Consider the following 15040-nt stretch of genomic DNA (forward strand, 5'->3'; position numbering starts at 1 on the left):
CTAAGTTTCTCTAAACCTAATTAAACTTAAAAGCTTTTGCACAGCAAAGGAAACCATAAACAAAACGAAAAGTCAACCTATGGACTGGGAGAATATATCTGCAAATGATGCTACTGACCGGGGATTAATTTCCAAAATATATAAACAGCTCACACAGCTCAATATCAAAAAAACAAACAACCCAATTAAAAAATGGGCAGAAGATCTAAATAGACATTTCTCCAAAGAAGACATACAGATGGCCAACAGGCACATGAAAAACTGCTCAACATTGCTAATTATTAGAGAAATACAAATCAAAACTACAATGAGGGTGCTTCCCTGGTGGCGCAGTGGTTGAGAGTCCGCCTGCCGATGCAGGGGACACGGGTTTGTGCCCCGGTCCAGGAAGATCCCACATGCCACAGAGCGGCTGGGCCCGTGAGCCATGGCCGCTGAGCCTGCGCGTCCGGAGCCTGTGCTCCGCAACGGGAGAGGCCACAACAGTGAGAGGCCCGCATACTGCAAAACAAACAAACAAAAACCCTACAATGCGGTATCGCCTCACACCAGTCAGAATGGCCATCATCAAAAAGATCACAAATAACAAATGTTGGTGAGGATGTGGAGAAAAGGGAACCCTCCTACACTGTTGGTGGGAATGTAAATTGGTGTAGCCACTATGGAGAATAGTATGGAGGTTCCTTAAAAAACTAAAAATAGAGTTACCATATGATCCAGCAGTCCCACTCCTGGGTACATATCCAGAAAAGATGAAATCTCTAATTCGAAAAGATACATGCACCCCAATGTTCACAGCAGCACTATTTACAATAGCCAAGACACAGTAGCAACCTAAATGTCCGTTGACAGATGAATGGATAAAGAAGATGTGGTATAATATACAATGGAATACCACTTGGCCTTAAAAAAGAATGAAATAATGCCATTTGCAGCAACATGGATGGACCCAGAGATTATCATACTAAGTGAAGTAAGCCAGACAGAGAAAGACAAGTATCATATGATATCACTTACATGTGGAATCTTAAAAAACAAAACAAAACAAATGAATTTATTTGTAAAACGGAAATAGACCCACAGACATAGAAAAGAAACTTGTGGTTACCAAAGGGGAAAGGGCAGGAGGGATAAACTGGGAGTTTGGGATTAACATATACACACTACTATATAAAAAATAGATAACCAACAGGGACCTACTGTATAGCACAGAGAATTATACTCAATATTTTGTAATAATCTCTAAGGGAAAAGAACCTGAAAAAGAATATATGTATATACATACACACACACACACATATATATATACACACACATACATATATATGTATAACTGAATCACTTTGCTGTACACCTGAAACTAACACAACATTGTAAATCAACTATACTTCAATAAAAAATTTTTTAAATAAAAGTAACAAATAAAAACAAACAAAAAAAAAAGAGAAAGGGGTGGTTTTCATGCAGGAAAAGGAGACCCCAAAGAACAAAAATTTCACAGATCTCTTCTAGCATTATTTACAGAAGTGAAACTCTGAATCTAGCCAACACTAGTATTCCAGTCACTAGCGAGGTATACTATGTGGTAGAATAGGGATAATTCAATAGAATAGTGCAGACACAGAGGAGACATTCAGTGAATATCTGTGGCATGAATGGTGGCTGAAATCTCTTCTAGGCTAGCTAACTTCTCCTCTAATTCCATGCTCAACAGGCATCCTTCTGACATGACTAATTCAGATGACTAGATCCCCTATTGCTTGGAAGGGGTATCCTAAATAACTGGCAAAATATTTCATTCACAAGCAAAACTAATTCCTCATTGGCTTTGGAGTTGTCACAAAAATCTTGTGAATATGGTTAATGTGAATTAGTCACAAGACATCTATGTGGACTAATAAAATTATTAATTAAATTTTATTCAGTTTTAATTAAATTTAAATTTAATTTAATTTAAATTTTATTAGTACACATAGAGATCTGTAAAACTCAGGGCCAAACACAGGAGAATGGTGGCCCCAGGCAAAACTGTACTCACGGGGGAGTCTATCCACAAGGGTAGTCCTATACCCTCTGTGACATTGCTAAATAGCTCCAAATGCAACACAAGTGCCTTACCTATAGGTAATACCCTTGTACCAAACCACTTTCACTAGTTCAGGATAGGAATATTCTTCTTCAACAAACTGTCTCTGTGAAAGTGAATCACAAAACTCCCACCTGTGAAGGACAAAATACAAGCTATTAATTCTGGTTGCCTAACATAATTACCTTTAGAAGTGAACAGAACAGTGCTACTGTAGTAAGATTTATTTCTTGCTTAAGTCATTAGATCAAAGAAAAGTAAAAATTAATATGAAAGTGCATTAATGAAATTTAAAACTACAGTTGACCCTTGAACAACATGGGGGTTGGGGGCACTAACCCCAGTGCAGTAGAAAACTGAGTACTGTTATCTCTGCCTCAAAAACAAAGGAGTTTATAAATGACTCACCCAAGGGCAGGTAGCTGAAACAGTTTGGATAAAATCAGCACTCAAACCCTAGTTCTGTTGATTCCCCAAATTGTGATCTCTAATCGAACACCAACTTTCCCCCCATACTTAGTTCATTTAAAGATCTGAAAAATAAAAATACAGCACTATATTTATTGAAAAAACCTGTGTATAAGTGGACCCACACAGTTCAAATCCGTGTTGTCCAAGAGTCAATTGTAATCTTATTTTTCCATGTATTTTTCTTAGTATTTTTAATAATCTCATTATTGAATCTCAGCATAAATACATAATTTTAAGTTTCACTAACCTTTAAAATTTAGGATTCAAACAATAAATATTTACTGAAATATCTATGGTGAGCCAGGCACTGTGCAATACACACTATGGATATGACACCCAAGAAAGCAGACATGGTCCCTGCCCTCAACGGAGATTCTATCTAGCAGGGACATAAAGTAGTAGATACTGAACATAAAGAAAAGAGAATTACTGTATGCTATGGGATTGTATAGAGCCTAATCCAATCTAGGGACTTCAGAATAATGACCCTAAGGAAGAAAGGCTTATTTATGCTAAGACCTGAAAATGAGCATAAGTTAGCGAGCTGAGAGAGATAAAAGGAGTGTTCCTGGCATGGAAAGAGTAGGTGCCGTGGTAAAAGAAAGCTTGGGCAAGAATTCTATGGACCGCAAGAAGTCCAGTTTAGCAAGAGTAGAGAAAGCAAGGGCAAGAGTGGTGAGGATTACAGACCCACGAAAAGACCATATAACAGAAGGCCTGTTAAGCCATGCCTAAGGATAATGGATTTCAATCAAGGCCAGTGGCAAGTTATTGAAAAACTGTTAATTTAGAAGCATAAATCTCTTTTGATGTGTACTTATAATACCGGAATTCCCAATTCTAACTACATAATCATGACAAGGCTAAAAATCATTCCCATTTTTTGTTTCCAATAACAAATATGTACTCAGAAGACTGCCTGGGATCATATCCCAATTCTACAAGCACTAGGTGTGAGACTGTGCTTGAGTTATTCAACATTTCTGTGTCTCAAGTTCCTCTACAAAATGGGGTTGGTAATAGTACCTACCTCATAGGGTTACTATGAGGACAAAATAGGTAAAGTATAACCATGCCTGGCACAAAGTAAGTGCTCTGTGTTAGCTATTATCATTATTACTACACTACTCATGCAGAGTTCATGTTACAAATCTATAACCATGAGGCTATTCATTTCTTAGTGAAGGTAAAAGGTCTGTACCTAGCCAGCCAGAAGCCTATCCATGTTTATCCCTGTTGAAGATGGACACATTTACAGTCAGTTAAGCAAAGACAAGGGTGTCCTCTGAGGCTATGTATGAAAGAAGGAACCCATGATCACACACGTCAGGTCCATGCTCCAGCAACAGAACTAACAGGTTCCACTGAGCAGCAGCAGATGTTTCCCAGGGCTTGCTCCCACAGAGCTCTGTGCCGTCACTTACCACACTTTAATAATCTTTCCAGTGATAGTGACCCTTACTAGACTCTAAGCTCCTAGAAAGCAGGGACTCTTCATCTCTACAGTCTCCATGCTTAACAAAGTACCCAGTGTAGTCAGCCTTCCACCAACATCCAATGCATGGATGTGAAGTAAGAAATATAAGCAACACATTAGCTGGGGACATTATTTACTATCCGTTACAAGCAAAGTTTTAGATCAACTGAACTTTCCTTATGAATGGTATCAGATGATTCCGAAAGAAAAATGATCCTTAGGTAGGTCTGGTTCTGACAAAAGCATTAGGACAAATAAGTCATTCTTCCATTACCTGTGCAGGTGTGGGACAGGACAGCTTAGTAACAGGGCCCTGGGAAGAACAGAAACTTCTTTTCCTCTTTCCTCAGAAACGTCAGAAGTTAAAATTCTCTTCTGGGTGATATCTGCATCAGTTCCAGACATATTGCTGATTTTATTATGAAAACGAAGTGCTAAAGACAAAGGATATTCCCATTCCTCCGGACAGGAGGCCACTGACCAGCACTGCTTTACCCACGTGTATACACACGTGTCTTTTGTCCCAGGTGAAGACAGTGCCTCCCTCCCTTCAGTTCCATTTACACAACTCTTCTCTAAAGGTTCTTTGGATTTCGTGATCTGATAATAAAGTTCATTTTCTTTATTCTTCAGTCTCTGTCCTGAAAAACTTCCATATGTACAGATTTTGCCAGCTTTTTCAACTAGTTTGTCCTTTTTGGCTTTATTATTTTTTTCTGACAGTACTATAGATGAGTCTGGCTTCTGGCTTACTTTACACAAAAAATGTACTGTAAATTCATGCTGAGATTTGGGCAGGCAAAGGTATGCGTGACCGTCTAAAGATGATATCTTCACGGTGCCACTCTGCATACATATCATGCCACCATCAGTATCAAGATCGGGCCATCTTACTTCTGAGATGTCAGTGAAGATACGCTGAGTTGAGGGGAGAAAAAGGGATGGTATTTTCTGTTAACAGTCCAATTTTTCCATACATTTGATACTTACATATTACTTAAGAAAGCTCTTAAAGTTTTGTGTTCTACTACCTAGAAAGAATGAAAAATGTCAGCCTATATATGGTTTTCCAGAGAGCACTTGATATTGTTAAGATTATTTCTTAGAAAAGTAGACATAAAACACACACACACACACACTCTCTGACAAAAAGGACAGAAAAGAAGAAAAAGAAAAATCATCTTGGTTATATTTAATGTTAAACGTATTTTGATTTAAAGTGTACACTGCATCAGAGATAAATAGATTTGCAGCCTCTCTCCAAAAGTCTACTCTGAAGAAGAATATAAATGAGGGAAGACCAGCACTACTGTATGAAAAGCAATCATAACCTAAATGGTATGGAACCAGCATAACAATCACTGACAGAACAATTTAGAGAACACAGAAACAGACTCAACCGTATCTCAAAATGTTACATACGATAACATAAGTTTTTCAAAACAAGGGGGGAAAGGGAGAATTACATATTTAATAAATGGTACTGAAATGATTGAACAGCATTCGGGAAATGCTACCTCAAAGGATTATCACATGGACTAAACAGGATAACATGTATAAGGTACTCGTCCTACATAGCACCAGGTACAGCACACACTAAATTCCGGGTGCCTTAAAGGGTAACATTTAAAAAAATCGAATTACTCAAAGGTAAACTGATCTGGACCAACAGCAAACAGATTCATAACAGGTAACAGTGCCTGTTGCATCTTTTCATATAAGATAAAAATGCAAGTGTCACATAACAGTCTTTTAATCAGTTAAGCTTTTGCCAATTTACACATTTCACCTTCCATTTATATAAAACCTTAGATTTACGAAAACTACTGTCAAGAAAGCCTGGTAAATTTACAGTGCTATCTATGTGTACAGATGTTAGTGTGCTAAAATTAAGGGAAGTATTCATACCATTTGCAGCAACATGGATACAACTAGAGATTACTGTACTAAGTGAAGTAAGTCAGAAAGGGAAAGACAAATACCATATGATATCACATATATGTGGAATCTAAAGTGTGGCACAGGGCTTCCCAGGTGGCGCAGTGGTTAAGAATCCACCTGCCAACGCAGGGAACACGGGTTCGAGCCCTGGTCTGGAAAGATCCCACATGCCGCGGAGCAACTAAGCCCATGAGCCACAACTACTGAGCTTGTGCTCTAGAGCCCGTAAACCACAACTACTGAGCCCACGTGCCACAACTACTGAAGCCCATGTGCCTAGAGCCCGTGCTCTGCAACAAGAGAAGCCACTGCAATGAGAAGCCTGCGCACCGCAACAAAGAATAGCCCCCACTCGCCACAACTAGAGAATGTCCGTGCTCAGCAACAAAGACCCAATGCAGCCAAAAAGAAAATAAATTAAAAAAAAAAAAAAGAAAAAAAGAGTCATGTACCCCAAGGTTCATGGTAGCACTATTTACAGTAGCCAGGACATGGAAGCAACCTAAGTGTCCATTGACAGACGAATGGATAAAGAAGATGTGGTACATATATACAATGGAATATTACTCAGCCATAAAAAGAAACAAAATTGAGTTATTTGTAGTGGGGTGGATGGACCTAGAGTCGGTCATACAGAGTAAAGTCAGAAAGAGAAAAACAAATACCGTATGCTAACACATATATATGGAATATATATGGAATCTAACACATATATATGCTAACACATATAAATGGTTCTGAAGAACCTAGGGCAGGACAGGAATAAAGATGCAGACATAGGGAATGGACTTGAGGACGCAGGGAGGGGGAAGGGTAAGCTGGGACGAAGTGAAAGAGTGGCATGGACATATATACACTACCAAATGTAAAATAGATAGCTAGTGGGGAGCAGCCGCCTAGCACAGGGAGATCAGCTCGGTGCTTTGCGACCACCTAGAGGGGTAGGATAGGGAGGGTGGGAGGGAGACGCAAGAGGGAGGGGATATGGGGATATATGTATATGTATAGCTGATTCACTTTGTTATACAGCAGAAACTAACACAACATTGTAAAGCAATTATACTCCAATAAAGATGTTAAAGGAAAAAAAAAGGCAGAGAGAGAAACTATATAACTTCTGTGTCTCAATGTACAAAATATCAAAACACCCTAGTCTGTGGAAATATATAGGCCTGTGTTCTATAGCAACATGTCTATGCTCAAAGTGTCATGAAGAAAAAGACTAAATATTAAACTACCTGTTTGTAATTACTTGTCCTCAAATATTTGTTTTAAAAATGAAGTTTAAAAAATATTACCATTTTCCTTTCAGAAGGTATGATGCTTTCAGATAAAAAAGGGCAAGTAGCAAAGGAGTTACGGAAATCTAGGGCTCGCTGTAGCTGCTCCTACAAAAAGAAATACAAAGTAATTTAAAAAAATGATTTGAAAATCAATTTAGAATGACAGTAATCCGGAATACTAACTACTTTCCATATTCTGGCCACCTCAACAATATTTTAGTATTAAAAAGGGTAGTTTTTGTGTCATCTTTACTTACTCGGTACGTGCTAATAACAAAGTGTGTCCTTTGGCGAATTCTTTCTGGTTGTTGTAAAGGATGTGCTGAAATAGGAGGTGCTTTTTCAAATAAAAATTCAGAGCCACAGGGAGAAAGCTGCAATCTGGAACCATCAACATATTGTACCTCCACTGAGTCATCTTCATAAAGTACTATTTGCACTTCAGCCGCCATTATTGTGACTATGGCTAAAATGTCCTTCCAAGGCAAAGGCTGAGGAAATAAGAAATACAGTAGCACCAAATAGTTCTCGTCATGTACAAAAGTTCTATCAAAATAAGTGAACATAAGCAAAACACAAAATTGCCATTGCATTTACTTTTGTTGAATGAAAAGTGATTATCTTGCTATACACGCTTATGTGATCTGAATGCCTTCATTAACCCCAAGGGCTCTACTTCAATGTGGAAGATAACTGAGAGGGAGATGGCCCACCAAGTTATAAATGCCCTTATCATTTTAGTAGCTTTAGTAGCATCTGAAGTTTAACTTCTGAAGATTGTATGCTCAGTATCTCATTTCAAATAACAAGCAAATTCCATCTTCGCAAAAAGAATACATCAAATCATTTGTAGGACATGTAAAAGGCAGGCCAAAAGTAACTATTAGGCCTAAGGGAAAAGAACACCTGGATTCTTGCCCCTAGCCTGGCATTAAGGAAGTAGATCCATGTCACGACTCAGAAAGCTAATTAACCAGCTAGTGTCTTAGATTCATCCTTATTTCATTGAATTCAATTTTCTCTTCTTTACCTCTGAAATGTCTCTGTATTTTCACTTATGCTTTCCATATAGGTGTGACGGAAGGGGAATGGAGGGCTGGGTTCCAACTCCACTAGCTCATAGCTATAAACCACAGGTTGGCTGGGTTGGTTGTTTCCTTATTTGTAAAACGGGGGTAACAGGATCGTTGTGAGGATTAAATGAGACAACATGTATGACAGTGCCAGTAGTGTGAATGTTGCCTTGTAGGAGCTCAGTAAATTTTATGATTCTTTCTAAAACTAACTCCATCCCCTTCTAGGACATCATCTCCTTCTGTTACTCAGGTGATAAAGTTTCACCTGTCAGAAAAAAAAAACTTTCCATGGATACCACTTTCCCCAGTTTACCTCTATTTCCTACCAATAAACTTCTCAGGTATAGTATCCACTCAGTGTCAGCTTTCTCTCCCAACAATCTTCGATGAATTGCAATCCAGCTTTCTCCTCCACCTCTCTACTGAAATTGTTTCACAACGGTTACCAGTATCTTCCTATACCCAATGACTTCAGTCTTCACCCTACTAAACTGGTCAACGTGTGACAATGTTGTCTATCTTCCCTTGCACCAAACTTCCTTTTCCTCTGCCTCTTATTTTTTTAAAAAAAGGGTGGGGGGTGCGCCATGGTCCCTCCTCCACCACCCCATCTATATCTATTGCTCTTTTTAGTTTAATCATTCCTTTTCTTCACCATTCTCTCAAATCAAGGATTCATCAGCACCTGACCTTAGTTAGTCCCCATTTCATCTCTTCTTACTAGATACACCCATGTTGCTTTTATGCCCACCCTTGCTTTTTAAAAAAAATCTTACCCCTTTTCAATGTATATAATTAGCTACATATGATATAGCCTATAATCTTTTGCAGAATATGTCAGCATATAAGTAAATATTAAACCAATATTAAATGATCTCTCCTGAGGAAATTCACACAACTTTAATCATTTTCTTTCTCTAGAGAACTTCCAAATCTACCTGACCTCTCTCCAGAGCTTCCAGTTGCCTGCAGGACCTCTCTTCATGTCCCTGTTCCACAGATACATCAAACTCCACATGACAAAAATGGAACTTAATCACTCCCACCAAAAGCAGACTTCAGTAATACCCCCTAATTCACTTTCACTCAACTCCCTGGAGGCCAGTCTACAAACGGTAGCTAGAGGGACCTTTTAAAATAAAAATGAGATCTAACCCTTCTTGACTTACAACCCAACATTTGCACTTAGATAAAACCTGAATAATTTTTTTTAATTAATGTATTTTATTTATTTATTTTTGGCTGCATTGGGTCTTCTTTGCTGTGCACGGGCTCTCTCTAGTTGCAGCGAGCGGGGGTTACTCTTCGTTGTGGTGCGCAGGCTTCTCATTGCAGTGGCTTCTCTTGTTGCGGAGCACAGGCTCTAGGCACGCGGGCTTCAGTTGTGGCACACCGGCTCAGTAATTGCGGCTCACGGGCTCTAGAGCACAGGCTCAGTAGTTGCGGTGCATGGGCTTAGTTGCTCCTTGGCATGTGGGATCTTCCCGAACCAGGGCTCAAACCCGTGTCCCCTGCATTGGCAGGTGGATTCTTAACCACTGCACCACCAGGGAAGCCCCAAACTCAAATTCTTAACCACAGCCTATAAAAGCCATACAACCTGTCCCCATCTACCTCTCCAATGTCATCTCCTAACCCTCTCCTCCTTGTTCAGGACAACTTAGCTACGTTGGCCTTTTTAATGTTTTTTTAAGAAAGCTGTATCACATGTCAGAACATTTGCACTGTTCCTTCCGCCTAGCATGTCCTTTCCCTGGCTCATCACATCGCTGGTTCTTTGGCACCGTTAATATCTCAGCACAAATATCTAACTTCCTCAAAGGCCTAACTTGACCAGTTAAAGTTGTTCCCAACCATCTCCCAATCACTTTTTAACCATTTCATCGTTTTTCTTCACAATATCTATTACTATCAAAACTGTTCTATTTATTTACTTGCTTTTAGTCTTTTCCCACTAGGACATAAACTCAATCAGAGCAGGGCCCTCATCTGTCTTATTCACAGTTCTATCCCTGGCACCTAAAACAATACTTGGCCAATAATAAGGGTGCAATAAACTTTTTTTAATGATAAATATATAAGTAATATATAAGAATATATAAGTGAATTTTAAAATTCTTGCTCCTCCTGAATTTGCAATTTGAGTTAATGGCATCTCAATGTTAGCAATATTTGATTTCTCAGTGTTTCCCTTTACATCCAAGTAACAAGTCCTGTTGATTTTGTCAGTCTCCCCCATAAATCTGGCTCCTCCTTTTCCTATTTCAGGCCTCAACTTTCCCCTCCATTCCTGTAGACTGTCTGGGACCCTTATCCAATTTTTCCCCTCTCCAATCCATTTCCAGTACTGCCCTCACAAGTAACTTTCCACAACCCGACCATACCAACCGCTTTACATCACTTGTCTACATACTTGTTAAACGGCAATAAATATATTTATATTGCAGCTATACGTATCATATATATGCATGATATCAACTTGCTATTTCTGAAAAAAACAAGTGCAGATACACAGTTGGAAAACATATTTTCTGATAACAACTGGAAAAAGGTCTTTATCTTTAGCCAAGTTTTCTTTTTTTTTTTAACAGCTCATTGGGGTATAATTGTTGTTTAGATTATTTAAAGAATCAAGCATACACAAGAAACAGTAGAAATGTCTAAAGTTCTTGGCATCATAAAAAAAATAATCCAGCTCCAACCTAAATTTCCAGCGTCATCTCTACTGTCTTATTCCTGTTTGTGTTTTCACTACCCAGCACATTACGTCCGAGTACATTTAACGATCAAAAAGCCACAAGTTTGTTCTTGACATAAACGGGAGCCTCATTTTTCAAAATGCGCTATCTAGTTACAGAAAAAGCCTCATCAAAACAACAACCAACATCTTAAACTCACACAGCAAGCAGTTCTGAGCTGAAAAGTCGTGGAAATGAGGACAATCAACGGCCCTTGTGCTTTTAATTTGCCAAAATGGTCGGAGTAGAAACGTCTGCGCCCGCCCACGACTGCTTCTCGAGGAATTTGTTTTGAGTTTAACAAATTACCAGCAAGTTATGTTTCTCGATGAAAGAAAACAATCATAACCGAGAGGAATAAGGCCACAGGGAGAGTATTTGGCGGTCTTTCGTCGAGTCAGAGGAGCGGAGGAGCAGCGGCAGCAGCATCGACAGCTCTGACCCCGGAGAGGAAGCGAAGACAAACAGCTGCGATTCAAACCTTCCCGCATCCTAGAAAAGCCGCCCCACTTTACAAATGAACACCGGAAGTCCCGACCTGACCGCGCCCTCCGCTCGCATCGGGGGACGGGACCGGAAGTAGGGGAGGCGGGGGCTCCCAGTCCGGAAGCTGGTCCGCTCCTCTCCGGTTTTTACTTCCGGTACCCCACAAGGAGCTGGTCTGACCTGGTTGTTTCAGACCTGGTTGTTTCAAACCTGGTTGGGACTTGCATTCTGATGGTCTATCCGAGGTAGCTACAGAGGTATAATTTAGTGGAGTAATGGTTATTTAAATAATCTAAGCAATTATACGTCAATAAAGCTGTTAAAAAAATTGGGCAAAGGTAGAGACCTTCTTTTCCTAGTTTGGTATCAGAAAATGACTTTCAACAGTTTCTCTGCACCTTTTAAATCTTTTTCTACAATGTCAGGTGGACGCGTCTGCTATATTTATTTATTTCCATTAAAACAAGTATTTATGGAGAGCCTTTTACGTGCTGGGCGTGCTGGGGATAAAGCAGCGAATGAGACCCAGGGTTGAGGATGGGGGCTAGAGATTAACTGGAAAGAAACGACTGGACAATAATTTGATCACAGTTGTGATAAGTGTTCCTAAGATAAAATACAGAGGTCTGTGGGAGTATATAGTGGGCAGACTTAACCTAGACTGAAGAAATATTTTCACTGAAATCCAAAGGCTAAGTAGGTGTTAGCCAAGTAGAGGGGGAAAGTGTTTCAAGCAGAGGTAACAGCCTTGTGTTAAGGCTCTGAGGCCCAAAGGAAAGATCTGGCCCCTTAAAAGGGCTGAAAAAAAAAGCCAGTTTGGTTTAAGAATGATTAAAGAGAAGAGAGAGGCACTTCTTAGGGGAGAGAAGCCTGAAATTGGGCTATAGAGGTAGGTAGTACAGATTTATGAATTATGGACTTTATCTTAATAGCAGTGGTAAACTATTACAAGAGCTTTAAGCAAAAGGTGGCAGCACTAAGGGATTGAAGTATAGCTCCTTAAATTCATCTCCATTTTTAAAAGTCTGATACGCAAATTGACCTCAATCTTATGTAAAGTGTAATAAGGGCATCCTCAGACAGCCATGTTTTCATTGATCTGTAACATCAGTTTTATTACACAGTGCTAACTTAGGTCCTATCCAACTCCCACCTTTTCCCCCTCCAGTGTATAAGAACCTCCTATATATAAATTCTGTCTACTACAGAGGGGTTTTGTGGTGCTTTTTGTACTTTAGAAAAATTCCTGGAACTGCTGAATAGAGAGTGGATTGTAGGATATGAGAACAGACGTGTGGAGCCCAGTAAAAGGCTTTTGAAAGAGCAACAGGAGAGATGACGGCAGTTCAGACTCAAGACTGGACAGTGAGAATGGAGAGCATAGCTCCAAGAAATATTTAGGAGATCAACTCTTTGGTCTTAGGGATGATTTAAGAGTAGGAGTTAAAAACAATTCCAGGGGTTTCTGATTGGGGAAAGTGAGTAGGTGTCAGTGCGATCAACGAGGGGGGAATGTAAGAAGAGTAAATTTAGGGAATAGTATGACAAATTTTGTGAGACCTCCCAGTGGAAACAAATTAGTAAAGGTCTAGAATCAGGAGATTAGAAATAAATATGGAGGTCAATGGTGATAGATGCTAACTGAAGCTTCAGAAGATGAAATAGTCCAAGGATATTGTGACATGAGAAAAGAATGCTTAGGACTGAGCTTTGAGGAACTCCAGTTCTTACAGATTCGGTAAGGGAAAAGAATCCCCCCAAACACTGAGAAACAGCACAAAAGCTAGAAAGCAAGCTATTGTATTCTAGATGCCTGGGTGTATTCAATTTTGGTGTCTTGCCTAGAGAACAAGCTAAAGAATGAAGTCTTTATTCAACTTAATGACATGGACGTCATTATTGACTAATGAGGTCTGTTGTATATAGTGGTGGCAGAAGCTATAGTGGGTTTGAAGAGCAAATGGGTAAGGAAATGGAAAAAAAATGGGAAAACACTTGAGAAGTCTGACTAGGAACCAAAGATAGGACTGTAATTGGAGAGAAATGTAAGGGCCAGATTTCTTTTGATGAGAGGAATGGCATGGTCAACAGCTCATGCAAAGGGCCGATGCAGAAAGATTTTTTAAAAAATTACAGACCAAGTAACAATAGAGTTCATGAGAGTGAGAGGCCATGGGATTCAAGCACATGTTGAATAACTGGTTTTTAATAGGTGGAGGGATACTTCTTATACAGGAAGAGGAGGAATGAAGTACATGCAGATGCATTTGTATACATTTGTCTGGTGGCTTTTTTTTTTTTTTCCGGTGAAGCAAGTCTTTAGGGAATAAAGGGGCAAGCAGAGTAGAGAGGGTTTGAATTAAACAAGAGAATGAAGAAATGTAAGATTACAGGCAGCACTGACAGCCTAAATGAAGGTGGTGACTATGAATTTATAGCAGTACAAACCTACCAGAAACATGACCTCCAGATGCTTGGATGCAGCAGCAGTGTCCAGTTCGTCCAGGGCTGGCATTTTGCTAGGCTTACATAATACAGCAGTAGCATACATGACCTTAAATTATTTACATCTGCTAAAGTCTAGTCAGCCAAAGACCACCAGACTCAAGCCTGTAGTCTGACAAAATATTTGACATGTAAGGAAGAAAGCACACTTCAGAGGAAACACAAATGGTGCTCTCCACAGGGGGAGGAGGGCGTCATCGTTGTAAGGTTTGGGTTCCTGCTGAAGAATTCTGAGGAAGCTCTAAGGGAAGAGACCACTTCCTGGTTGGATGCTGTTTCTGCACAGGATTAGAAGCAGGGTTTAACTGCTGTTATCATGAGGTGAGTGCAGTTTAGCAATTGGGTATCCCCAGTAAAAGATGGGTGAGGATAGCAAAGCAGGTCTGGAGACATCATTGTTAACAGAGCAGCGGTCACACAAAGAGGTGGTCATGGCCTTGGGGAAAAATGTTTCCTGTTAAATTTGCAGCTGGCTTTACCTCTGTCTGTCCTCCCAGACTGATTAATAGGCAGGGCTACTTCCTTCTTTTTCAGTATGAGCTAATTTTCAGTCCTTCAGTCCTGGACAGGTTTTTACTCTTTTACACCAAGCATCCTCTCTCGATAAATGTGACGATTTTTTTTATTAAACAAATTACAACTTAATCCATACTCTACTGTCCTCCCTACAGGTAAGATTGAATGAAATACCTAATCATAGAATTGCCCCTGCTTTCTGACAGCATCTAAGCTAGTGTACCTCCGGTTTCTTAGGCCCTCTCCCAAATTATCCAACCAAAGCCCAAATCCTATAAGTTCTTTTGAACACCCTCTTACTGACATACCCCACAGTTCCGCATGGTGTAAATTCTGCCTCACGACAACAAGTACTAAACCCAGCACATTCAGGTACAGGTATGGTCCTGATAGTCTTTGGCTGAAGAGCACTGACAATACAGAGGATCTGAGTTGATGACACAACTGCCAGGTTCAGACTA

The 15040-nt window shown here is 39.8% G+C and overlaps 1 protein-coding gene across 3 annotated transcripts in view; it reads right to left on the reverse strand.

Moving 5' to 3' along the window:
- C3H5orf34 (chromosome 3 C5orf34 homolog) overlaps positions 1–11618 on the reverse strand; it is a 31283-nt gene extending 19665 nt beyond the window's left edge. Inside the window, exons 1-5 of one of the 3 annotated variants that reach the window (XR_012330666.1) lie at positions 11233–11615; positions 7516–7749; positions 7274–7363; positions 4309–4952; positions 2119–2220 (exon numbers count right to left, since the gene is read on the reverse strand). Coding sequence is in view for 2 of the 3 variants with exons in the window: in XM_033852844.2 (XP_033708735.1) it covers positions 2119–2220; positions 4309–4952; positions 7274–7363; positions 7516–7710 (1031 nt within the window). In the remaining variant the exon portion in view is untranslated. Of the gene's footprint in view, positions 1–2118; positions 2221–4308; positions 4953–7273; positions 7364–7515; positions 7750–11232 lie in introns of all 3 variants that reach the window. The other 2 variants (XM_033852844.2, XM_019930071.3) reach the window with 2 other exon arrangements.
- Positions 11619–15040: the final 3422 nt, after the last annotated feature.

The sequence above is a fragment of the Tursiops truncatus genome, chromosome 3 (genome assembly GCF_011762595.2).
Source record: "Tursiops truncatus isolate mTurTru1 chromosome 3, mTurTru1.mat.Y, whole genome shotgun sequence".
Taxonomy (NCBI): Eukaryota; Metazoa; Chordata; class Mammalia; order Artiodactyla; family Delphinidae; genus Tursiops; species Tursiops truncatus.